The following is a 23,530-nucleotide window of genomic DNA, read 5'->3' on the forward strand; positions in this document are numbered from 1 at the left end:
GTCGCTTTGCGGTGGACTATCCTACACTTGCCTTGGACCCCCGTTGGACCGCGACCACGGACGCACCCTTCCTCCCTCCGATGAAGACATCCAACGAAGACTTTCAAGTCATATCATATCATCCCATTAGCTTCACTTCCTTCAACGACCACCGCACTTCTGTGCCCCCTTGTCGCCTCCGCCCCGCCGAACGTCGAACATCCGCTCCATCTACATCGGTCACGTGACGCATCTTCCCCGCGTCTACCTGTCTGCTCCGCCTTGCGCGTTGAGCTCTCCCTTAGACCTCCGCTTTGTGCGCGAGGCTTGCTACGTTGAATGCTCCGCCTTGAGCGAGCCAGGACCACGCCCACCCGCTCTGCACCTCGCAAGCGTGACTCAGTCTTCTCCGCATCCCGCGTTGAGCCTTGTCGCATTGGCCCCGCTCCGCCTTCCAATTGGGTTCTCCCTGACCCCGCCTCTCGGCCTGTTGCGAGACCGCGCCGGCGATGGCATCCCCTGCTCCGCCTCCGGGAGCCTGTTCCGTCTGGGCTCTCCCTGACCCCGCTTCTCGGCCTGTTGCGAGATCGCGCCGGCGATGGCATCCCCTGCTCCGCCTCCGGGAGCTTGTTCCGTCTGGGCTCTCCCTGACCCCGCTTCTCGGCCTGTTGCGAGACCGCGCTGGTGATGGCATCCCCTGCCTCGCTTCTGAAAGCCAATGATTGACATATACCTATGTTGCTCAGTCTATCGAGGATGCTTTTCCCCAACCGCTTTTTTCCCACTGGGTTTTAGTGGTTGGGTTTTTAGTGCGCCGACATGGATCGACTACAGCGCAGGTAGGGGCCTGAAGAGGTCAGGACTCTGGGGTAGGACAGACCTGGAGTAGGGCATACAGTACGATACACATTCATGTAATTATGCACACTCTGGTCGAAGCGGTGTGTTGGCTCATAGAGCGGACGGGAACCGTGTAGACCAGGGTGTCCCGGCTCGCCACTAGTGCGAGGCCCTGGGGCCCGGCTGTTCCGGTATTGGGACCGCGCCGGTTAATACTACCTACCTACCTACCAGCTGCCTACGCCACTTCGGCGCACGCGCTCGAACGCGTACTCTTCGTCGACGACGTAAAGTCTGACAATTATATCCCGCACCGGTCTATCGACGAGGACCAGCGGGGTTTTCGGGATCGGAACGGCATCCGCAGTGCAGACGATGTGAATGTCTACCGGGCGTGTGGCGAGCATGAGGACAAATTTGATTGTATATAAGCCCTCCCGTACGGTAGTTGCGCCAAGTATCAGCAAGCTGAACACAATTGGCTCGGGACTCGTTCCGGCTTATACAATTGATTTGTAGTTCGAGGGCAGATTCCACGGCTCGCGAAGGCGTAGATCATGGTGTCTGAAGGACCAGACGATGTATTTGACGACCACCAGAGCCGCCATGCAGGTCCACAGGCGGTTAGATAGCATGGCACAGAGGGGGAGGGGCAGAAGGGGGAGAAGGTGAGTGCGTACGGCAGCGACGACATGGGTATGCCCTTATGTCTGCGTCTGGTTGCGCAGAGAATATAATGAAGGAACCATCCCCTGCCACGTTATATGATGGGCTGTTAACGAGTTAATCCTCGGCTACACTGGGTGCTGGGGTGCAAGACGTCTCTATAATTTATCTCTGCATGCATATCTGATTGTACTTCTCTGGCGCACAGGCGATGGAATTTGCGTGTAAAGGGATGATCGGAAGCTAGGTCTTACCAGACAAGAACCAGAGCTTCAGACAGGCGCCCATACACGTGCTGTTGTCGCCACGTTTGGCGCCACCTCCGGACCGACCACTTGTGTTGTGCAATGAGCGACGCACCCGTTATCTTCAAAAGGACCAAATCCAAGGTCGCCCAACGAGCACGGACATCAAATGCCGAGAACAACGAAGAAAATCCGCCCGACGATGACTCAAGCGAATCCCCCAGCACTCTCGCCACGAAGCTGAAGAAGAAGGCGCGCTCAAAAACCAAATCTCGGCTGAGCTTCGGTGGGCCAGATGAGGACGTGAGCGTTCAACGAGTGATATGGTAAACACGACCTCACTCGGCCTTAGGAAGGCGATGGCGATGTTTTCCAGGTCAAGAAGTCAAACCTCAGTCGCAAGCTGACTCTAGGGAAAGCCTCTAGGTATCTTTAGTCCTCGCTGTGCAGGTATGGGCAATCGTTGATGGACCACAAAGCCCCCTACCAGCGTCATTAGACCAGGCGAATATATCCGCTCAATCCACTGGACCCGTTTATGACGCCGCGTACCTATCTCAACTCAAAGCGAGCACCCCCACCACTCGACCCCGTCTCGCCACTGAAGAGTCCACGGACGTGTCGATGGATGTGGACGATGCTTCAGGGCAACGTGTATCCGAGATGGACTTCATAGGTGCGCAAGCAACACACAAACATTATCTCATGTTGACGCTCTCAAAGACAATGCTGGGGCGGCCATTCCATCTGAATCGACAATCGTGGCTGCGAAACAGAAACGTGATCGCCTTCGCAAAGGGCCTGAAGAGGACTTCATATCATTGACGGTCTCTAAATATGATTCGGGCCCACCAGGGCCACATCCTGGGAGTCGTCTTATGCGGGAAGAGGATGAAATAGGCGAAGGAGACGACGGTATATGCGGAAGATGTACGCTGGATCTGCAGGAATCACTGACGGCTCATTCACAGAATTCGCCGAATACACCAGTGCTCAGGAACGTATTGCGCTTGGCAAGAAATCGCGCAAGAAGGAAGCTAGTAAGCGCAAGGAGGAAATCAGGGAGTTGATTGCTGACGCGTGTGTACACCAACTAGTCCTCGCTGAGCGCCCTTGGCTGACCGGCCCTTCACAGCGAGGAGGAGGACGAAGAGACGATAGAATGGGAACAAGAACAACTCCGCAGGGGTGGACATTTGGGCGTAGAAACTACTGAAGGCACCGTCAGACAGACGTACAAGCCTGCTCCGAGTACGTCCGATACATCATCACGCTGACATCTAGGCTGACCAAGTTTCCAGTACCTGCCGTGACGCCTATACCCTCGCTGGGTCCCTCCATCCAGCGTCTTACACAGTCACTCACCTCTCTGACGACCTCTCATGCTGATAGCAGCACATCTATGCGAAAGCTAGCAGATGAGCGGGAGCAACTAGAGACTCGTGAAACTGAGCTGCGTGAGATGATTCGTGAGGCTGAAGCCAAGAGGAGTTGGTTTGCAGCGTTTCGGGAGTATATCGAGAATGTTGCGACGTTTTTGGATGAGAAGGTATTTCAACTCTATCCCCTCCTCTTCAGGCATCGCTGACATCGGAGTTAGTTCCCAATGCTGGAGAAACTCGAAGAAGAGCATGTTTTTCTCCTAGCCGAACGGCGGGACATGATCACCAAGCGACGACAGACGGACATTGAGGATGATCTCTCAATATTTCTGGGTTCTCTCCCCGCAGAAGCTGAACTTGAAGAGGTCGTGGACGAGCTGGGTCGCGTTATACCGCAAGCGAACCCTGAGGCTTCTCGACGCGCCAGGCGCACGGCTCGTACTTCTCGCCATAATCGTCACCGAAGCCTACCTCGAAGATCGGATCGCAACGAGGAGGAAGGATTTTCAACGGATTCTTCTCTCGATCCGCCAGACGCTGTCGACTTTGAGGAAGCGATGCGAAGGCTGTCCGATGACCGAGAGGAGATATTGGGTGATGTACGGGCGGCGGACTTTAGAGATCCAGCCAAAGGTCTTGCTAAATGGTTCAGCGAATGGAGGGAGAAGTTCGGCGACATTTACCAAGGTGCATGGGGTGGTTTAGGCCTCGTCGGCGCTTGGGAATTTTGGGTTCGGCTCGAGATACTTGGGTGGGATCCTTTAGAAGTGAGTTGATTTCAGCTTATATTGGGCGGGTATTTGATAGCCTATCTAGGATCCCAGAGGCTTAGATAGCTTTCGATGGTACACTTCGCTCTTTGAATATTCTCGACCTCGCAACCCGGATGCCGACGAGGACGACGAGGACGAACCTGCGCTGAGCCCAGAAGGCGATCTCGTCCCTTCGATGATCTCCACCGCCGTAATTCCGCGTGTATGCAGAGTTATAGGTGGCGGCGCATTTGATCCATACTCTTCGCGGCATACTCGAAAACTAGTTGATCTGGCCGAACAACTTGAAGTATCCGTAGCCAGCGATAACCAAAAGCTTCAGGTGCGTACAAACGATTGCCTATATGAGCGTAGGTTCTCTCTTACATTCAATGTAGATTCTCCTCAAAGCGGCTGTGTCGGTCTTCTCAGATGCTGTCACCGCTATGACCAATGTCATCACTCCGTACATGACATTGGTGAATCCGCGTTTCGATCCAGAAGCAATTCCGGCCCGACGTCGTCTACTAACAAAGCAAAGCAAACTACTGCAATGTATGCTTCAATGGCGTAAGTATACCGGCGAAAAGTTTGGTATGGGAGAATTGGTGACTACGTTAGTTGGGGAGTGCATGTTACCCATAGCGGAGACGGGTTGGGAGGTGGGTGGTGAGGAGCGTATGCGAAAGGTAACGTCGAGACTATACAGTTGCATTCGTCGGCCCATTGACCTCGTCGTTGCTTTAGGTCGTCGCCGCCTTGCCTTCTGAACTCGTGCCAAACGCGGTGAAAGCCCGTCTAGGCGGTGTGGGTATTCTACCATGAGTGACTTCATCTCTCTGCCTTATTCATGGAGTTCGTTGCATCAATGTTTGGACGGATCTGATCTTGCCAATCCTGTCGACCCCGAGCACAAGGATTCGAATCTTTGAGTGACGACAGGCCTGGCACTTGTGCCTTTATCCACCTGTAGTCGCCATATGCTGCTCGGCATATCAGACTCATCCAGGAAACTCTTTTGACCTGCGCTACATGGAGGCTTCTGCGGCCGAATGACCCACTGTGCGCACGGTTCGTTCGGTTGTCCGACATATCGACAACTTTCCACGACACGTATCCGTACTGTTACTACAGGGCGCGTTCGCTGCTGATCCTCAGCGAATGAATCAAGCAAGCGTCGTTCCGGTTTTATCACTGTTATTAGTATACACCCAGCGATGATAGATCCTCGCGTCTGAGGTTGGTATACAGTTTGCATGCGCTAGCAGTTAAGATGCGCTTAACGTTGTGCCCTGTTCAGTGTGCATATGCGTAATGGAACACCATTTGCTGCAGATGAGAGCGCTCTTGGGCTTTGCATGCGTAGGTCATGCGGCTTGGTGCGGCTCGGCCGCGACGCGGCGAATCGCTCCGCGGTTTTCCGTCGAACTTGCCTCTCAGAATCACAGTACTACTAGTTGTGGCACGGCCGTCGTTCAGTCATGTTCAAGTATATATCCAACGACGTGGGCCATCCAGCTCTGGAATTTCTTTGCATTCTTTGATGGGGACGTTCACGTTGCTCTGACTTCTCATGGGACTCACCCTACACGGCACAATGCACACCCGATCTGCAGGAACTCGCGGCGATCATCAAATCCAAGGACAAGGTGGCACTCCGGGACTATATTGTGATCGACGTGCGCGACGATGATTATCGGGGTGGAAACATAGTGAATGCACTCAACAGCCCTTCGGGGCAATTCCTCGCGAACGTGGACGATCTTGTCAAGAAGACGAAGGTGAGTCACCTCCGCAGGAGATATGCGTGGCTGTTTTGAGATGCGGAATAGGATATACCGATTGTCGTTTTCCATTGCGCACTCTCACAAGTGAGGTGAGCATCCGATATGTTCGGGTGTCCTTACTCGGGGTGCTCATTCCGCCCTTCTAGAGGACCGAAAGCCGCTCGGGTACGACTTTCGTCCAGTTCGGGAATCCTTCGTGTTTGATGCCAAATAGATATACTCGCAAACGCGAGACATGCTCCAAAGTGAAGGGCAGGACAAAGCTCACGAGGTGTTGGTCCTTCGAGGGGGTTTCACGGAATTTCAAGCAAAATTCAAGGTGCGTAACGACTATTCCCGGCATAAGAGGATGCAAAATAACGTTTGTCCTACTCTTCAGGACGACCCAGAACTTGTCGCGAATTATGATCCCGAGGCGTGGCAATCCGAGTGGATCTGAGCCGGATTTGCCTGAACCATGCTGGAACTATGCCTGCTCGTGCAGTTCGTGTTATATCATGTCGACAGGCACATAATCGTTAATGCATCGTTGGATTTGCCTGGCGCAGAAAATAACGAAGTGCCGGCAACGGCGGGGCCATTCACGCAGTTTTATGAAGGCCGTCAGCACATGGCATGTGGGTAGAAGCACTATGTCCACTTGTCCATGGATTGGGCGATCTACGCATGGGGCAAGTACAACTAAGCACGAGTTCATTGCTTGCGCGGCGTTTCGTTGGGGTTTTCAGTGCCCTCCTTTGCGGGGTCGAGCTCAGTCTGAACCTGTTTCGGGTCCTGACCATCCTGTAACATAGATATTGGCGGATGATCACATTGACCGCCTCCATGAAACTCACAGTAGATTTCGACCGGGCGTCGCCTTGGTTGAGGGGCTCGCGACCTCCGGCCACAGTGCTAGGTTTCGATGTCTGCTCCACGTCTCCCTCGGACTTCTCGTCTTGACCGGGAGCGCCTGAAAGATGTAAAAACCAGCGAATCTCTCCGCTATACCGGGAAACTAACCTCCGTCGAATTCTGAAGTCTCTCCCTGCTGGGTGCTCTTGCCTTCCTCTGCTTCCTCAGCGTCCTTAGGCGAGTCAGCTTGCTACATGAGAGGAGTGTTTGTGAGCGCTGAGATTTGAAGCAATACCTCATGGCTACGCACGTAGGCCTCCGTAATGCTTTCTTTCACTTCTGCCGCTGGAACTTCGGTCCCTTCGTCATCCTTGGTGGGGGTGGGGGTGTGGGGAATCTCCTTGGCGTCATGACCATGTGAGCCCTGATGTGCAGCAGCATGATGTGTTCCGGGATGTTGGGTCAGGATGTAGTAGGTCTATAACGTGGCAACGGTGGTGAGCCCGGACGTGCCTCAGCAACTGTGTTCCTACCGTAGGAAATGTGATCACACCAGCGCCGATCTAATTTGCGGTATTAATGGGATAATAGCTAGGGATTAGGATATGGGCTCCTACCAGCCAGGGCAAATCACTAGACTTGGCCTTGACCTCGTCCGCTGCATGTGTGCTAGCCCAACGCTGACCACCAGCGCGGGATGTGCCAGCAGAGGTGCGGCGAGCAGCAAGGCGGAAAAGTTGGCGAGCAAAGCGAGACGACATTGACCTTTTGGATGCTCTAGTGATAATAATGCACGGCGAGGATATACGTACGGAGGACCTCGTTGGAGGATGGTTGGTTCACGCAAAATGACGTATATACTCTCGGAACAGGCCGGTAGGCTGTAGCATCGTGCGAGTCGATGAGATCATCGAGCTCATTCTCATCAACGACTCGGACTGTCCTTGCTCTAAGTGCGAAACATGGGACATTCTATCGCTACTTGGTAGCCGACGACTACTCATGCATCGTTACACGGCCAGCTCCTCCATCGCGAATGTTGCCCCGCAAAACCACGTCACTGCTCCCACAGAATCAAATGTCGTCCAACAGAAAGCGGGAAACAAGACGCATGAATCTCTCCCGCTCCTCTAGTTGGGGCATATGGCTGCTCTCTGCGAAGGTGTACCATCGTATGTGAGGTATGCTCCCGAAGTATCCTTCTACCACGTTGTCTTGCGCACTGTCATAACGGCCATTGATCAAGAGCGTCGGGGCGTTGATATTTCGCGCTTCATCAACGATCGTCCAGTCCTTGATCGTCCCAGTGATTTCGAACTCGGAGGGACCGTTCCTATCGGGGATCGGATAGTCAGTATAATCCCCCATGGTTTGACTGAATGTTACATTGTCATCCAAACCGTGTCGTCTTTGTTATCCGGATCGAAACACGCCTTCAGCTCATCCGGCGTGGGATGGACGCGGCACATGTGCCTGCCGTAGAAGACCCCCATAGCATCCTGTGCACTAATCGTAAGTTTCAAGCTACGTGATCGACACTGACGACGCTAACCTGATACTCCTTCGAATGATAGGCACCTACACCTTCCTGAGCGTCTAAGACATCCTGTACCTCCTTTGGCAGGCCTTTGCGAAGGGCGTTCTGGGCGATGGGCCATTGTTTCATATCAGCGGGCGCGTTGGACAGAATCAATCGGCGAAGTCCTTCCGGCCTCTTCGTCGCGTGTCTCGCGGCTACCATCCCACCCCATGAGTGACCGAGTAAATTGTAATCGTTTTGGATGCCTAGATGCCGGAGCAGATTCTCCAACTCGTCCACGAAGAGTTGATCTGCCCAAAACGCTTCGTCAAACTTCTTTTGGGGCAACTGGGTGCTTCGCCCGTTGCCTATCTGATCATACAGAACGACAGGAATAGAGTAGGCTTTGGTGAGGTCGGCAAGAGGGAGGAGATAGTTGTGGACAACGCCTGGCCCGCCGTGCAGTCCGATGAGTGGTCTACTCGACTTTAAGTCGCCAAAGATCTTGTACCACGTCTTGCAGGGCTTTCCAGCAGCGGGCACATTGAAGTCGGCATAGCCCTCCGAGACTGATACTTCCAGTTCCAGGTCGGAAGCCGACATGACAGAACGCGGTGAACCTGGGAGGCTATCCGTGTCGTGCCGTTGACCCCTCTTTATAACTGCCGCTCCGAGTGAAGCTAGCCTCGCCTCAAGGTCTTGCCACGAGTCATGTACGCCATATCAACGCATGCTCGTTACCGTATGCACGATGTTGGCGGCATGACCTAGGCCCCATCCCTCTCCGCTTCTGCGCTACTGAACGTAAGGGCGGCGCCGAGGTTACACCACAGGAACGCTGAGAAGTTGTCAAAACACGAACTCAGCCCACAGAGTGAACGCCCGGCGTCTCAGCCATTCCATTCCTCACTGCAGGCAAACGACAACGTCTTCACATGAGGTGGAGAACATGTATGCTTCTCACTTCCCTGCTATGCCTCCAATCCGCTCAGTAGCCACGCAGAACAGCCGGGCGTGTAAGCATGGCGCCCCTACATGGACGAATCAGAGGCATACTAGGTCATAGCGAGCTATATCCGCATACACCAGTTGAGAGGATGACCACATTTGGCCCAGACGGAACTAACATCGAAGGGTAGTGGTATGTCAGCGTCTCTCGCACAAGTTACCGTTCAACAAAGTTCTCACTGTCAGGTGCCCATGAACCCTTCTTCAGTCCGAGTATCCTCGGTATGCGGCACGATACTGGCTCGGGCTCGGCACCAGGGAGCCTTTGAACTTCTTCACGCCAGCGGGCTCATCGGCATTGGTTATTACGAAAAGTTGGACGTTGATAACGCTCCGGATCCGTACTGCACCTGGGCTGTCGACCTTGCCCGCAATGATTTGACATATAGGGCGCTCTACGGCGTTCCGGAGTCCGGTATGATCGAGAATCCTCTACGGCACTGCCACACCGAACTCCGGTCGTAACTGACCCCGACACGTTCGAAACTTCGAAACTGTCCTGCCCAGGCTGGGGCTCCGAACCCGTCGCCGCATCGGTCTTGTATAGTTTAATCACGCTGATGGCCTTCCGTGCTTGCTGGTGAATCTCGGTCATGTCGCGCGAATGCAAGGTCAGTATATGCGCTCGGTCTATGGATCCTGACAATCCTCGAAACCCGATCTTCCTCAACGAAACGCTTCCACTCGGCTGCCCCAGCCTCTCCTCGGCGGCATTCCTTTGCCTGTCAATGCTCAGCTCTGGAGTCGGTGATGGCGAAGCTCGGTCACAAGCGTAGCCACCTGGTCGCCTGCTCGAGTTGATACCGGTGCCGAAGCCTGCGACGTTTCCGGCCACGAAGGATCGCAAGGATTCGGAGTTCTCGTACCCCATCTTACCGTTCCCCATCCTGCCGATCGTCCCGGTACTGCGTAGGCGTTGCCTCGCTGTCCGGATGGTGGGCAGATTTGTCTTGCAGTGCAGCTCGATGGCCCGGCTTGATCTGGGGTTATAGCCTCGCATTCTGTGGTCAGAGGTCCAGCTTATATAAGGAGTCATCATCAAGGGCTCAACCTGCAATGTAACCTACTAGTACAGACGTCGCCTGTCTATACCAGACCCAACGAACACATATTGTTGTTACGTGCACATTCACGCATTCAGACAAAGTACATTTGTGAATGGTAGAACAGAATTTCGCTGACGGACCGCATGCTCACTGGCTCAAGGAGGGATTAATCGAATATGTCGGTCGCGTACCGGCCTCGAACGCGCTCGAACGCAGCCTCCGCCTCTGTATTGTTGCAACCTCTTGATTCTTTGATAAGCTCAATAAGCTTTTCCTTCACGCCTGTCGCCATTTTGCGCGAACCACATGAGTATAGCTACACACGAGACAATTTTTAGACACCCATGGACGACGAAGACGATGGTATGAGGTCTACCTGGGCGCGCTCGACGAAGAGCGCGCGGACATCCTCCTTGTCATGCCACAGTCGCCTGGCCCGCCCATCAGTCGATTCGATCCAAATGCATGAGGGTGCGAGCTGATGCCACTTACTCCTGCACGTACTTACACCCAGCGCTTTGCTCCCGCGCGCGGGAGAAGGCTGGGCGTAGGTCGATGACTCCCTCTGCAACCCACTTCCGGGCTTCGCCGTCGGTCTCGTCAAAGTAGAGGTAATCCTGGTCAGGCGCGTGACAACCGAAGAAGATGAGCATACGCCCGACGGAGCGGCCGGCATGCTTCTGCGCTGCCCGCTCTTGGATGAAGCCACGAAAGGGCGCGATGCCCGAGCCCTGTCAGAAATGATACATGTCACTCCTGTTAACTGACGATATGGCGAGTAGACTCACCGCGCAGAACATCACGATCGGAACATCGGGATCGGCGGGGAGATGGAACGACGCGGCGGATGCGCGGACGCTCAAATGAACCTTATCGCCCTTCCGTAAGCCCGCGAGGAATGTCGAGGCAACGCCCAAGAATCGCTCTTTGCGGCCGGAAAGCGCTGGGGCGTCGAGCACGCTCACGGTTACGGACGCACGAGATGGATCAACTAGGCTGCTGCTCGAGATTGAGTACTGTCGGATGCGCATGGCGGGAAGCATGTTCAAGAACGTTGCAAACTCGACATTGATCGAAGGATGCGCTTCCAGGATGTCTAACACACTGAGGCGCTTGTCGATGACTTCACTACGGTGCGCGCTAAGCAATGTCTGCAGGGCAGGAACGGAATCTTCAGAGGACGAGGTGGCAAGCTTGATGAGAGTATGCAGGTCCCGAGTCGTCGCGGGCTGTGATATTTCGACGTAGCCCGTCAAGAGTGTGTTCACGGATATATCCTTGTTGATAGGGAGCGGGGTGGGTCCTACGGCCGTGATGTTGATCTAGGAGCAAGTTGGCTTATCATTGGTAACGCTCAGCTGTTATGCTTGCCTCTTGCTCGTCCGGTAGCCCGAAATGCGCAAGTACACGACGAACGTCGCGTTCGGGGTTACGTGGGAGGCTGAACCAATGAATATACAGCCAAATTTCCTATATCAGGCACGTACATGGCCAGGTAGTCGCCAGCCTGATACGACATTTCTTCGGGCAGTCGGAACTCTAGACAACCACATTAGCTCATGAAAATCGGGCAAAAGCGTCAATCACCAATATGTCTCTTTTCGGATGTGCCTGGTTTGCTTAGGATTCTATTCTCGAGTACCGTACCTAAGGCTGCATCAGCCTGCCGCAAAGCTGCCGGTCGCGCGGTTCCGCGGTCGATGACCCTGATACTCAGATTCTCTCCTATAGCCGTGCCTGTGGTGGTGACGGTCTGTAACGGGATATCAGTGCGCTGTAAGAATGACCGCTGCATGCATACCTTTTCCAAGGTCTCCCAGAACAAAGCCTCGAAGTTATCGAAGGCCTGGAAGAACATCGCATCGCTTGCATCGCCTTCCCCTCGCGGTATGAGAGGTGTAGCACCGCGTTGTTCGAAAAGTGAGTCGCAAAGTTTCGGGATACGCTGGTAAGTCTGGACCCAGTCGCGATTGCCGCAACCAAATACAGCATATTTAACGCCTTCCAGCTCTGCACCTTTCAGTGCCGAGAGCCATCCCACAAATTGGGCCGCGTTGTCCGGAGGTTCTCCTATGGCAGATTGAGGGATACACTACGGCAGTATACCAAACGGAGTATACCTTCATATGACGCGGTGATAATCGCCACAGGCCCGTCTGCAGGAACGTGGCCCGTTGCAGAATCAAGGTTTCCAAGTGTTGCACGGAAACCTAGACCATGTCAATAACAAACACCCATGAGGTTGAAGAGGGCATATGCATACGTACCATGGGATGCGGCATCAGTTGCCAATCGTTGAGCAAAAGCCTCGGAAGAGCCGCCGTTCGATCCGTAAAGAACATACATTGGAGGCCGCGAGGGATCCGCGGGCGGACGCGGCTTCGACTCCTCGGGGTCCTTTCCATCGTCGCTCAAGATCCTGAGCAAAGTAGACGAGGGAGCAGCAACGAGTTGCCTTCTTCCTTTGCGCGGAATGGCATGTACATGAAACTGGTTCGGCTTGATGGTGAGGGTCTGCTTGATCTTCAGCGTGTAGGAGGGGTCATCCATGATGAGGTCAAACTTCTGAAAAATCGATGCGAGCACGATGTGCGCCTCCTGGAGAGCGAAAGCGCGGCCCTATACATCTGTTCGGATGGGAAGCCCAATGACGGAGGAGAGCATGTCAACATACAATGCATCCACGCATACCTAAAACAACATGTGAGTCCAGTAGGACATACATGAAGAGGAATCTCACCATAGCCGAAGGGTTGCCAAGCATTAGGCTACCTGCTGTCAGATGAATAGCAATGAGGTGCATCAAAATAGCATACCGGGAGTGCCTCGAACTTCCCTCCAAGCATCCGTTCCGGACGGAACTCTTCAGCCTATATAATCTCGGTCAGTACGTGATGCACCGATGTGTCTCCCACCCACGTCTTCTCCCCAAACACTGGGATCACGATGGGCGAAAGCGGCAAGGATACTCAACCTTGCCCTCGCTTTGACAGCGTACTTGCCCTTGCACAAGGTGGTATCCTCCTTCGGTGAAACGGCGCGAGCAAACGCAGTAGGCGAAAGGCGCAAGCTCTCCCTCATGCACGCTACGAAACGTGTGGTCAACGAAAACACTCGGATATGAACAGCGAGAACCACGACGCACCAACCAAGTAAGGCATCTTACTGATATCTTCGTATTGAATAGGCCTATCACCGATCACAGTGTCGATCTCTTCGCGCAGCGTTTCCAAAGAATGCGGATTCTTGAGGAGATAGTACGTTGTGAACCCAAGCATACCTGGGTCTCAACGTGTTAACGCCTGCAATAGCTCACACGGATCCAACGAACCTGAGGTGGTTTCGTGCCCTTCATGCGCATAATGTTTAGTACACTGATGTACTGGCTAGTTGTCATGACTTACCAGCGATGAGAAACGTTATGAGCTAACAGCAACATCGATGTTAGAGATATAGTGGCCCTGAAGGATCTGCGGCCCACCAACGTTGTACCGTATGTTTTCATCACTTAAACCTTCACCTGTCTTTGGGTCTCTGCCGTTCAACATCGTATTGAGAACATCCTTGGAGTCAACCGGATTCGCTTTGCGATCGGCGATGACTGGCACAGCACTGAGCCTACGGCCACGAAGCTGTGACAAAGGACGTACTGTGGTCTGCAAGTGCCGCCATCGTCTTGATATCTTGGTCCCATTTCGCTTGGCTACCTTTCATGAAGGCCTGTACGAGACCCGGAAGACGGGAACGGGAACCAGCTTCGACCAGAAAGTCGGACATCGATTTGACAAACGGCTGCTGATTCTCCTGTATAGCTTTTAGTTGACTGCGAGGGCAGTCAGGCTGGATTCGTAGAGTGCACACCATATAGAAAGAATTCATCCTACGTGTGTTGCATTCAGCTAGGCACGCACGACTATACCAAACGGAATTCATACCTATATGACATCGCACACAAGCTGATGGTATCAAGAGTCAAGCGAGTGTAGTCTTCCTATATTCCCTGCTGTCAGTCGTCGGGGTTTACGTGCATACAAGCTATGTACCGTCGGGTCAATGACATGTGTAGAGCCAAATCTGGCGATGCGGTCAGAAAACTTTCAGCGAGTGAAATGGTGAGCACCATGCCTCTCCCATTTCAGCAAGAGTTGCGAGCATATATCAATCATGTCATCGAACATGCCACGCAGCGCGACCGTGCCAAAGGCGGGCATTAAGAGCCGATCTGAGTCAAAATGGTAGTTGATGTTGTAAAGCCCGAGTAATGAGCGTGACTTACGAGCCTTGCCCCAATCTGGTTCGTGATTATATGCCTGCCGTTAGGTATTGGCATGCGTCAGGTTCGACGGCAAGCTCAGTATCAGGTGCGTACCGTGAAGAGGCCGTCTCCAGCCCCAGCGCGGATCTCTTCTAGTGCGCCACGGACAGCTTTTTCGAATCTTTTCTCGTCACTTAGCTCGTTCTGCAGCTCGTATGAGGTGCAGAAAATGACTTCCTCTCCTATAACAGCTGGTTGAAAAAAAAAGTACTCGACGTTGAGTGCGGTAATGCAACATACCGGCGAGTACGAGCTTGAAGATACCGCCGTACTGTTTCGTGAGCAGTGCATAACTGCGCGCCGGCACCTCCTGGTCGATATCACGGAGGTTGCCCAAGAACGGTACGGCTGGTGGTTGTGGGATCGGTGTGGTCATTGATCGCAATGGTTTGGATATGACCTGCCGTTGACATGCTCCCCCATCTCCCTTATATACGTCCATCTACCGCTTAAGACCGCGAGTGCCGTACGTTGAGCGTGTCATATCCAGAATGCTATGTGCAAGAAGAAAGGCCGCAGTCGCCCTTTCGAGGGTCCACGAGAACGTGACATGTCTTCGAAGGCCACTTTCGGAGAGAGCTTGTTCCATGAAACGGCGGGCTGGGCGCTGATGAAAGCTCACGGGACAACCCCAGCCAACCTGACGTGGACTGCATAGAGAACCGTAAAGCTTGCAACAACCGGTGATGCGAGTGTGTCGATCCCGGAGTGCACCAACGTCGCATCGAACTATTCCATGGAACCGCCGTGCACCCGGCAGGACCGCCTTACCTGCGGGCCCTGCCTGAACTCGCCAGAAACCGGTGGAGATAGAAGCAACCAGATCATACGAAGTAACCGTATCTCCCGAGATCCATTCAGCGTGCGAGGATGACCGATCGGATAAGCGAGCAACGCCAACAGCTCGCGGCCGCTCATACTAATAGCAAATGGAGCGAGTGGGCTTTCGGTGGCGATACATGCCTTTCCTTTTCAGGATGGGCGTTAGGCTGTAAGACTAATGAACATCGAGAGTATTCCTCAATAACATCAGTACGGCCATGTTCCCATTGGCATAGTTGTGGTCAGATAAACTGCGCTGTACCTTTGTAGATATCCAGGACTTATTAGAGGACTCGAGGATCCCACACTGACTCATGAGATGATCAACGCGCGGACGCCCACCGTGGAACCACCACTCTTGTTTCTTGTTCATGTCGACTCGTCCCCGTCCCCGTCCCCGTCCTCGGAAAGCTGTCGCCACTTCGCCACCAGATGGTTCATCTTCCTCTGGCGTCCCCGTTATCTCTTCCGATGTTAGCCAGCGCGAGCAGGAGCTCAACCGGGATGATATGTTGTTCATCAAGAATACAACTCGTAATCCAAACACGTGGAAGCGGCTAGAGAAGTCTACGCGGGGTGATCCCTCATGTACTGTATCCCTTGCGCAAGTCTAATGTCATATATGCGTTGTCTTTACAACGCAACGTGAAGATAAACTCGAATCGCGAACCTCCTCGCCTTCTTCGGGTGAAGACGAAGACGGATTATCGACGTCTCGAGTACGGTCGAATCGCAATCGTAAACGTACCAAAGAGGCCGAAGTGACTCGTCTGAAGTGGGAAAAACTCAAGGAGGAGGCTGCATTGTGAGGGCGGCATGTATATGCACGGATATGTAGCTTTACTCACTCAAGCCGTTCTTGAGGGTAATCTCCGATTCAGACGATAGTTTTCTTGATGTAAACAAGACCGAAGACGTCGACCGCTGGGGGGAGGAGCTCACTCACAAGCGTAAACGCGGCCAACGTGATCGGTCGAGGTCCATCACCCCGCCGCCCGCCTTACCACAGGCTACTTTGCAACATGCGCGCGAGATTATACGGCAAGTGTTCTCTTCGTCACGTTCGTACGTTCTCTGAACCAGGTTCATTAGGCAAGCGCTCGATGGACGGCCCCGAGCATACTCACCCACCATCGAGCTCGATGACGATTCCGACGGCAGCATTCAACTCGATCCTGAGCTCGCAGCTATACAGAAAAACGTGCGTCTTCAAGCCGCGCTGCCCCCGGCGGAATCGGGCGGTCCTACGGAAGTAGTGATCACCGTGAAGTGGAAGCCGCATCCGGCCAAAGGGGAGGGGAACGGCCGACAGACCAGCTGGATTTTCAGGCTAAAGCGGGTGAGTGTAGCTTCCTCGCAACAACCGGACTATCGATCGTTGAACGGGTACATGATCAGTACGACACGCTGCGGGCAGTGTTCGAAGGAACGGCTGATGAGGCGGACATGCTGGTCGATAATGTCGTTCTCATGCAAGACGGCATTCGTGTGTTTCCATCTTCAACTCCGCATGGCCTCAACATGTGGGCAGAAGGCGAACTCGGTCAGTCAATCGCTCTGTTCTTTCATTTCCTTCCATTGACCCACGTAACAGAGGCTTGTAATAAACAAACTTTCGAATACCTTCGTACCCATCGGAATACTCGTGGACGCTCCCCATCGATACCACCAGCAGAATCCCATGGCCCTCCGCGCTCACCTTCTCTTCTTCCCTTTGCGCCCAGCGAGCAAGACACATCGGGTTCGGATCTTGGCTCGGACACCCAGGAGTCGGCTTCAGACACGTTCAAGATCGTCCTCCGCGCCGAAAAGGCGCCGAAGGATGTGATTCTACTCGTCCGACCCACCACGCTTTGCAGTACGATTGTGGCTGCATTCCTGAAAGCGAATGGGCTCGTAGAGCAATATCCGGATCCTGCATCTACTGCCAAGAACGTACCGCATCTAGTCGTGGATGGCGATCGAATGCCTCCAAATGCCCCTATATCCGACGCAGATTTGGAGGAGGGTGACATGGTCGAAGTGGCTGGATTATAGCCATAACTGTTACGACGATTTCCATATTGTTCTGGGCTTCTCTTCTATGATACGTGTAGCATCCAACGAACCGTATCTCCCTATCGTACATGACTCAATCATCGTAACTTACGCTCGTCGGAAAGCATATATATGCGCACTGATGCGATTAATGGGCTTTCGCAGCTTCTTCGCGAAGGGCCGCTAGCCTCTTCTCCTCCTCCTGTCTCATCTTCTGTTGGATCAACACCCTCTTTGGCACTATCATTCTCCGTTCGCCGCTGATAGACCAGCCCTCGAGAGCATTCACGCCCAAAGCTCTCAAGGTCTTTTTCTCCACCAAGCTCAGGTTGTGACCTGAACCATCGAACCGGAAGGGTTCTTTGAGTGATACAGGCGGATTGGTGATCACCCTAGGCGTCCGCAGGTGATTCTTGCTGGCTGAATGCATCATGAGGGGATGCATGAGCACCACGTCGCCGATTTTTCCAGTCATTTCGACGAAGTGAGAACATCGCTGAACCTCACGGAGATGAGACCAGTATCCCGGGACCGACGTGTCGACGGGGTCCATTGGAGAGTTTGTCCCGGTCGATGGAACAAATTGCCGATCGACAGGCATGACACCTTCGGGGTGCGAGTGGAGATACTTTGCGATGATGTCGATGCCGTCAGGACATATGTACGTTCCTGGAATGTTGGAATAAGACGAAGGATACAGGGAATCATATTGCATTGAGACAACGAGCGTACCACCGCCTCTTGGCTCAATGTCCGAGAATACGGGTATGACGAGGAGTGCTTGTTCCGGCGAGTCGAGGAAGTGGATCTACATCTTTACAGTTAGTTTCAAGCTATCTCCCGTCTGCATATTTCTTCGTGACTCACGAAGAAATCCCCATCTACGTGCCAATTATCGAGCTCCTTCGGCAGAAGCGGCTCTCTACCCACCAGTTCATGAAGCCCGAGGTTGACGATGAAGCCGTTTGACCAAGTGGCACTTTTTTCATCAATCCGGTCTTCGCCTCCAAGCAGGTCACAAATCGCTGCCCAAGCCTGTATCAGGAAGCGTGAAATCATTCTTACACGTTTCTTCAAATACGCGGCCATAGATTACCTTCGGCGCGAAATCAGCCACTTTGATTCTCTTGGTGTCCGGCATATGGATCCTATCTCTGTCGGTCGGCCATGTGGACTTGTCCTTGGGGTCCATTCCCAGGCGTGGCCAAAGTTCGGAGGTCCACTGTGCCGAGGCCTCACGCGTGAAAGCGCCGTCGATGCGGATGTATCCATATTCGAGAAAGTGGTCGATGTCTTCGGCTTCGTTATCCGCCGACAGGTATGCAATGGTCAATGTAAGCGAACCGACCAGAGGCGGGCCACTCACGCGTCAGATATTGATAGGTCATTGTACTCGAATTCCAGACGCAGCACGAAGTTGTGCTAGTACGACCCTGCCTTGAGAGACAAGCTGCTGTCTTTTGACCTATTGGCGGACAAATCTCGGTAGCATGTGTTTGCCTCATGAATTGGCACGGTTGGCGCTTCGACGCAAGGATAGATCACGCAGCGTCATGTTGTCTACGGATGTAGCAGAGGACTCGCGGGGTGAGGTTCTGAACGACGGACTGCGGCATCGCGGGGCTCCGACGAAGTCGAATTCAGTTCGGGAACGGACGCGACTTCAGGCCCTAACATCCAGAATTGTGTTGCGAACTTCGTCCGAATTCTGTACCATGCATGAGTCCAGATAACGAGGGCCGGAGGGCATATCTTGAGGGCTCACCTACGTCATCGCAGTGGCAAGGTCAAACACTGTTAATCAAGGTAATCGGATACAAGATGCGGAGCCCAGAGCAGACGTGAATACACCATGCTCGGGAGGCAAACCCCGCATCATAGAAACCAATTAACCAGAAACGTATCCTACAGACTTCAAGCACAAGGTAGCATGCTTCGAGCACAGTGTAGCTTAGGAAAGCCTCCTTGTGCCTTCCATTAGATCACCTACCATGTCCCCCACTATATCCAACACGGCTGTAGGATCGGTACTTGAGCTAGGAGGTGTTGTTGGGACCACAGCCCCGAGTTCGCTCCCAGACCCGTGTCCGTGTCCGAGAAAGGTGGACAGAATGACGGGAATGAACAAGCCAGCGACAATCAATCCGGCACGGGTTTTTGCCCCTATCCCGTCCGCACTGTCATGTGAGCCCGACGGATCTTGAAGAACAGTAGCGACGTATAGGAAGCTGCCTCCCTGCGACAGCAATATGGTGAGAATAACAAAGAATGAGCAACATGCTCAGCTCACCGAGAAGAGAATTATGAGCGCTGTCCAACCCGTGGACCCGGCCAAACCGAAGAGATAGAAAAACGTATAGGTTATTAAAGCAGCGGTCGGAGTTGATGCCGCGAAGACTGCTATGTGCTTTTTACATTGACTGCGGGGGAGGGATAACGATAGAAGGGACGCGGAAAGAGCCAATGTAGTTGGTGCTGCAGGTCATTCGACGTATCAGTATTAAAATCAATGTTATTCAGGCTGGCGATACTTGCCTTTGTGTAATAACAATGCCAGGAACACTATGAATGATAGTTCGGAAGAGTCATGTGTACTATCGGAAAGAGCGGATATCCCAAGGGCGAGTCCGTCCGAGAACGCGTGTGTGACGAGGCCTAGAGTGAGCGCGTACGCGCGTGCTCGACTCTCATCGGTGCCTCCTCCTTGATGTTGATGGATGTGGGAATATGAGACCCGTCTTGCATGCGTTGGACGAGTACCGTTCACATGTCCATCCTCGAGGTCTATGTCGTCAGCGTCGAACTCAACGGTCGTGGATTCTGTATCTTTCGGCCGCTGATTCAGAGCTATGTTGGTGGACTGCGAATGGGCGTGATGTCCATGGCCGGATATGAGCTTCTCAACTAGGAGCATAAAGGTAAAACCTGATAGGATAGCGACAGCGAACTTGTTGGTCGGAAACTCCCAGTCGGCAATGGTGGATTCTGCAAGGGTTTCTGCGCCTCTGAATGGTATGAGCAACGTTCGGCCAAGGGGGGCACTGTTTCACGCACTCAGGGATAATAACTGAAGGCTGGGAGTTCAAAAAATGTGGCACTCCGTTGTACGCGACTTCACTCACCGCCCAGAGCAGCACCGAGCAACAGGCCGGTACCGAGATTCGAAAGGCCGTCCGTCTGCCGTTCTGTCTACAAATTTGAGCTTCATAGCTTATATGCCGTATGCACACGTACTGGAGAACGCGAAAGACAATGGCAGCATGCCGATGCCGAACGCGCTCGCGCCGAGCAGGATGCTCTGAACAACCAGCAACGGAAAGCCCATGACAAACGAGATGGTGACACTGCACCAGAGACAGGGCACGGCTAAATCCAGAGATCCGTTGCGAGAGATAAATCAATCCCAGCAGTTGCGGCAACGGTTGAAAGTTATGGTGACCTTGAAGTTAGCCAATTCCGACTCCCCCGAAGGGAAGGAGTTGGTTCTTTTTCCGACCACTTCGGTCACAGTGACAATTCTGTGACCCCCCGCCAAAGCGTGATGAAGGCGTGATAAAGCGTGATTTTGACTCTGGCGTGGGAGCGTGACAGCTGTAGGTGTGGGATTGCTTACGTAAGTATGGAGATCAGTTCAGGGATGAAAAGGTCCTAGCCGTGTCAGTTTCCCATGGTCGTTTGCCACTGACCGTGGGAGAAACAAGACTATTTACGTAATCATAGTCCCTCAAGGTTTGGCCGGTGGCTATACGTCGAAGCACCATGACACTTGCCTATTGCGGTAGTATAGGCTGGGGCATATGGCAACGGAACCTCGAATAGAAATAGCAATAGTCAAAAAAGCCGCTAAGCCCAGATTGCCGGTTGACCGGGGCATGTTGGCGCCAGTTCGCGTGTGTCAGAACCTCGGAGTTGCAGTCAAATATCTGAGAAGAACAAGGAGTATCGAGCGGAGGCTTGCGTTCGATCTCCGACATCCGTGTCGCGCAAATGCCGATCATGGCACATGCCTATACATGCCGGCCGCTGATCCGCTAGACCGGCATTGTCTACTTATGGGGGAGTCGGACGCGGCGCTTGGCGCCCCCTTACCCACGTTCTGTCAGCTACTTGACGGGCGCCTACTACAAGCTCTGTGTGGCTGTTCGTACCTCAGCGCTAACGTCTCCAGACCCTCCCGACACAACCGCGTTCATAGCCAATTCATAGCAGGCTTTGGTCCAGCAAACTACAGACGTGCGCTCACCATCCCACAACCGCTCAATACCTGTCAAATTGATTACCATGTCTGGCGACGAACACCATAATGATGAAAGTCAAGCACGCAAACGAGCCCGACTGTCCCCGTCATCCAATTCTAACGGACACCCACTACCCCCTTTGTCGCTTTCTATATTGGGTGTCGAACCTTTGGACGAGTTTATTCACGAAATCGCCGACTTCGTTCACCACATGATCATGACACGTCCGGAGCACCTGGGTGGATCCGTCGAGGTTGAGGCGAAGATCGGCGTTTTGAAGGACAAGCAAAGCGGGATGCGGTTGCAGTTTCCGGTCTTAGTAGAAACAAGTCCGTGACATTTCTTACGTACTTGATCGGAAAACTGATACATCGCAGTACTGGCCCCGGACTCGATTCCCTCTCGCTTCGAGTCAAACATGTCTGCAGCCCAGCACAAACATTTCAACACTCTGCTGAACAAGCTCAAGGTGGACCCACCACAAACCGCTTCCGAAATATCCTACACTCACAGATACTTGGTTGACTCGTTCTACCCGCCCGCACATCCCGGGGAAAGAGAAAAGATCCGAGTCACGCGAGATGAAAAGACTGGCACAGTTCTTGAATGCACGCAGAAGATACGTCTTGGGGACTTGAACATCTACAGCCCGAAGAGGGCAGCCGACTGGCGGATATCGGTTAACCTTGAGGTACCAGTGGCACCTCCGACCGGGACTGCGACACACACGCGCCGAAAAGATCGGCTCTCATACTCACACGAGGAGTTCAACATCGACCTCACGCAGGTCACCTCAAACACCTCACCTAACGGCCCGGTATGAGTCTCGCGCGGACATTGGTTTGCCTGACGCTAACAACGTGTCACCTTTCACAGCCTGAACTACTTCACGAACTGGAGGTTGAAATTGCCCGCCCAGAGTTTCTGCTGGCTGCGGCCATGCGAAGAGGGGACCCTCAAGCCCCAGAACATGAGCGGAACGCGTTTGACGAGCTGATCCGGGCATTCGTGAATAATACCAGGATTTTGCTACGAAACACAGGCGGCGATGGCTTCTAGGATCTCTTGAGAAAACGTGGCTGAAGGCCTGGAAGTGCGGTGGTCAACGCATCACACACTCTTGTTTTCGCGTAACATTTCATACGTTCAGCTTGTCGTCAAACAATGCTCCAGGGGAAGACCAAACAACGTTCCGCGCTCCGCGAATGCAAACAGTCAACCTTCGTCCCGTTGGTGGGCTGTACTCTACTCAGCGGACAAGTGCGCGTTGTCCATGCACAACGTTGACACACGCTCTTGAAGGACTGAAGGCATATATCTTCCATGACCTGTAAGAGTGAATCGTTTCCATGGCCATGTCTTTTTGGGAATGAGGGGACCTCTTTAGACGTGAGTTGTCCCAGCCGCATTTTTCTAAAGGTTCGTTGCTGATCATAGCTTAGGTTTTGCGGACACGCGAATCGAGCCACACACTGTATCGGCCATGCTCGTCATACCTGCAATTCATCGTTGCAGGGTTACGACCCTCCTCCCTCGCTTGATACTCCAGAAGTACTCGCCGGCAGTACTCGCCGGCAGTACTCGCCGGCGGCCGCTTCCTTGAAGTTTCCGAGGCTGTGTCCGACAAGCCCGTTCACAAAGGCTTCCGTTGAGCCGGGCGCACTTTAACCTCGGTATATTCCTGGAATGGCGATACGTAAAGGGAAGACGCAAGCGGTTGCGTAGAGCCTACCCAAAGTGCGGGGCTCCGATATTCCTTGGGAATAACGGCAACGTCGACCGAATGTCCAGATGCTCGTCATGGGTTAGTTAGAGGAATGCCTATATCCAGATTGCCTGCAATTGTACGTATCAATCGAGCATCGCTGAACAGAGCTCGAGGTAGGAGATCTATCCTAAAGTCCTTTGTTCGGCCTGTATGCGCGCCTTGCGCAACCGCTTGAGCACTCTCGCTGGTGTTTCATTGACACCGTGTCCGATAAGTCTCCCCTGGAAGCATTAATGTTGCGGTCGTCAAGGTATCTGAGTCGGCTCAACTTTGACTCCGTCCGTCTTCACCT

General features: G+C 53.4%; 8 protein-coding genes across 8 annotated transcripts; 4 read left to right on the top strand and 4 right to left on the bottom strand.

The window, feature by feature from the left end:
* Positions 1-1,832: 1,832 nt before the first annotated feature.
* On the top strand, positions 1,833-4,973 carry PUNSTDRAFT_97886 (uncharacterized protein; the record flags this gene model as incomplete). The annotated part of the gene is made up of 11 exons (XM_007380425.1): positions 1,833-2,039; positions 2,083-2,156; positions 2,210-2,406; positions 2,454-2,645; positions 2,702-2,810; positions 2,866-2,981; positions 3,032-3,279; positions 3,331-3,879; positions 3,929-4,207; positions 4,263-4,553; positions 4,612-4,973. 11 exons carry the CDS (start codon positions 1,833-1,835, stop codon positions 4,687-4,689), a joined length of 2,340 nt encoding a protein of 779 aa, XP_007380487.1. The 3' UTR covers positions 4,690-4,973.
* A 361-nt stretch (positions 4,974-5,334) lies between these two features.
* PUNSTDRAFT_82396 (Rhodanese-like protein) lies at positions 5,335-7,308 on the top strand. Its single transcript, XM_007380426.1, has 12 exons — positions 5,335-5,369; positions 5,481-5,645; positions 5,697-5,740; positions 5,798-5,816; positions 5,866-5,970; positions 6,031-6,134; positions 6,200-6,434; positions 6,488-6,603; positions 6,654-6,735; positions 6,796-6,963; positions 7,019-7,048; positions 7,103-7,308. Exons 1-6 carry the CDS (start codon positions 5,346-5,348, stop codon positions 6,088-6,090), a joined length of 417 nt encoding a protein of 138 aa, XP_007380488.1. The 5' UTR covers positions 5,335-5,345; the 3' UTR covers positions 6,091-6,134; positions 6,200-6,434; positions 6,488-6,603; positions 6,654-6,735; positions 6,796-6,963; positions 7,019-7,048; positions 7,103-7,308.
* A 251-nt stretch (positions 7,309-7,559) lies between these two features.
* PUNSTDRAFT_118577 (proline-specific peptidase) lies at positions 7,560-8,617 on the bottom strand (the record flags this gene model as incomplete). Its single annotated transcript, XM_007380427.1, has 3 exons — positions 8,038-8,617; positions 7,872-7,984; positions 7,560-7,818 (listed from the first exon to the last, which is right to left on the bottom strand). Exons 1-3 carry the CDS (start codon positions 8,605-8,607, stop codon positions 7,560-7,562), a joined length of 942 nt encoding a protein of 313 aa, XP_007380489.1. The 5' UTR covers positions 8,608-8,617.
* Positions 8,618-10,044: 1,427 nt separating this feature from the next.
* PUNSTDRAFT_124551 (fatty acid hydroxylase) lies at positions 10,045-14,749 on the bottom strand (the record flags this gene model as incomplete). Its single annotated transcript, XM_007380428.1, has 27 exons — positions 10,045-10,098; positions 10,210-10,374; positions 10,435-10,489; positions 10,551-10,789; positions 10,847-11,380; positions 11,430-11,499; positions 11,546-11,597; positions 11,646-11,811; positions 11,860-12,128; positions 12,179-12,268; positions 12,326-12,677; positions 12,733-12,749; positions 12,799-12,826; positions 12,875-12,928; positions 12,978-13,144; positions 13,204-13,338; positions 13,390-13,407; positions 13,463-13,484; positions 13,544-13,659; positions 13,709-13,862; positions 13,920-13,938; positions 13,994-14,049; positions 14,102-14,132; positions 14,184-14,280; positions 14,335-14,368; positions 14,428-14,564; positions 14,614-14,749. 26 exons carry the CDS (start codon positions 14,747-14,749, stop codon positions 10,225-10,227), a joined length of 3,198 nt encoding a protein of 1,065 aa, XP_007380490.1. The 3' UTR covers positions 10,045-10,098; positions 10,210-10,224.
* Positions 14,750-15,575: 826 nt separating this feature from the next.
* Positions 15,576-17,313, top strand: PUNSTDRAFT_82406 (uncharacterized protein). Its single transcript, XM_007380429.1, has 6 exons — positions 15,576-15,771; positions 15,847-16,000; positions 16,060-16,242; positions 16,288-16,534; positions 16,594-16,738; positions 16,790-17,313. The coding sequence occupies exons 1-6, from the start codon at positions 15,705-15,707 to the stop codon at positions 17,230-17,232; spliced, it is 1,239 nt and encodes a 412-aa protein (XP_007380491.1). The 5' UTR covers positions 15,576-15,704; the 3' UTR covers positions 17,233-17,313.
* Positions 17,314-17,380: 67 nt separating this feature from the next.
* PUNSTDRAFT_131157 (uncharacterized protein) lies at positions 17,381-18,620 on the bottom strand (the record flags this gene model as incomplete). Its single annotated transcript, XM_007380430.1, has 5 exons — positions 17,381-17,901; positions 17,965-18,040; positions 18,100-18,267; positions 18,329-18,531; positions 18,599-18,620. The coding sequence occupies 5 exons, from the start codon at positions 18,618-18,620 to the stop codon at positions 17,381-17,383; spliced, it is 990 nt and encodes a 329-aa protein (XP_007380492.1).
* A 984-nt stretch (positions 18,621-19,604) lies between these two features.
* PUNSTDRAFT_141486 (Zinc/iron permease) lies at positions 19,605-20,646 on the bottom strand (the record flags this gene model as incomplete). The annotated part of the gene is made up of 5 exons (XM_007380431.1): positions 20,467-20,646; positions 20,355-20,417; positions 20,287-20,299; positions 19,768-20,237; positions 19,605-19,707 (listed from the first exon to the last, which is right to left on the bottom strand). Coding segments are annotated over exons 1-5 (738 nt in total), but the record flags the coding sequence as incomplete, so codon positions are not given.
* A 791-nt stretch (positions 20,647-21,437) lies between these two features.
* On the top strand, positions 21,438-22,618 carry PUNSTDRAFT_97900 (mRNA capping enzyme). The gene is made up of 3 exons (XM_007380432.1): positions 21,438-21,799; positions 21,848-22,287; positions 22,347-22,618. The coding sequence occupies exons 1-3, from the start codon at positions 21,514-21,516 to the stop codon at positions 22,527-22,529; spliced, it is 909 nt and encodes a 302-aa protein (XP_007380494.1). The 5' UTR covers positions 21,438-21,513; the 3' UTR covers positions 22,530-22,618.
* The last annotated feature ends 912 nt before the right edge of the window (positions 22,619-23,530 follow it).

Source organism: Punctularia strigosozonata, assembly GCF_000264995.1.
Source record: "Punctularia strigosozonata HHB-11173 SS5 unplaced genomic scaffold PUNSTscaffold_2, whole genome shotgun sequence".
Classification (NCBI taxonomy): domain Eukaryota; kingdom Fungi; phylum Basidiomycota; class Agaricomycetes; order Corticiales; family Punctulariaceae; genus Punctularia; species Punctularia strigosozonata.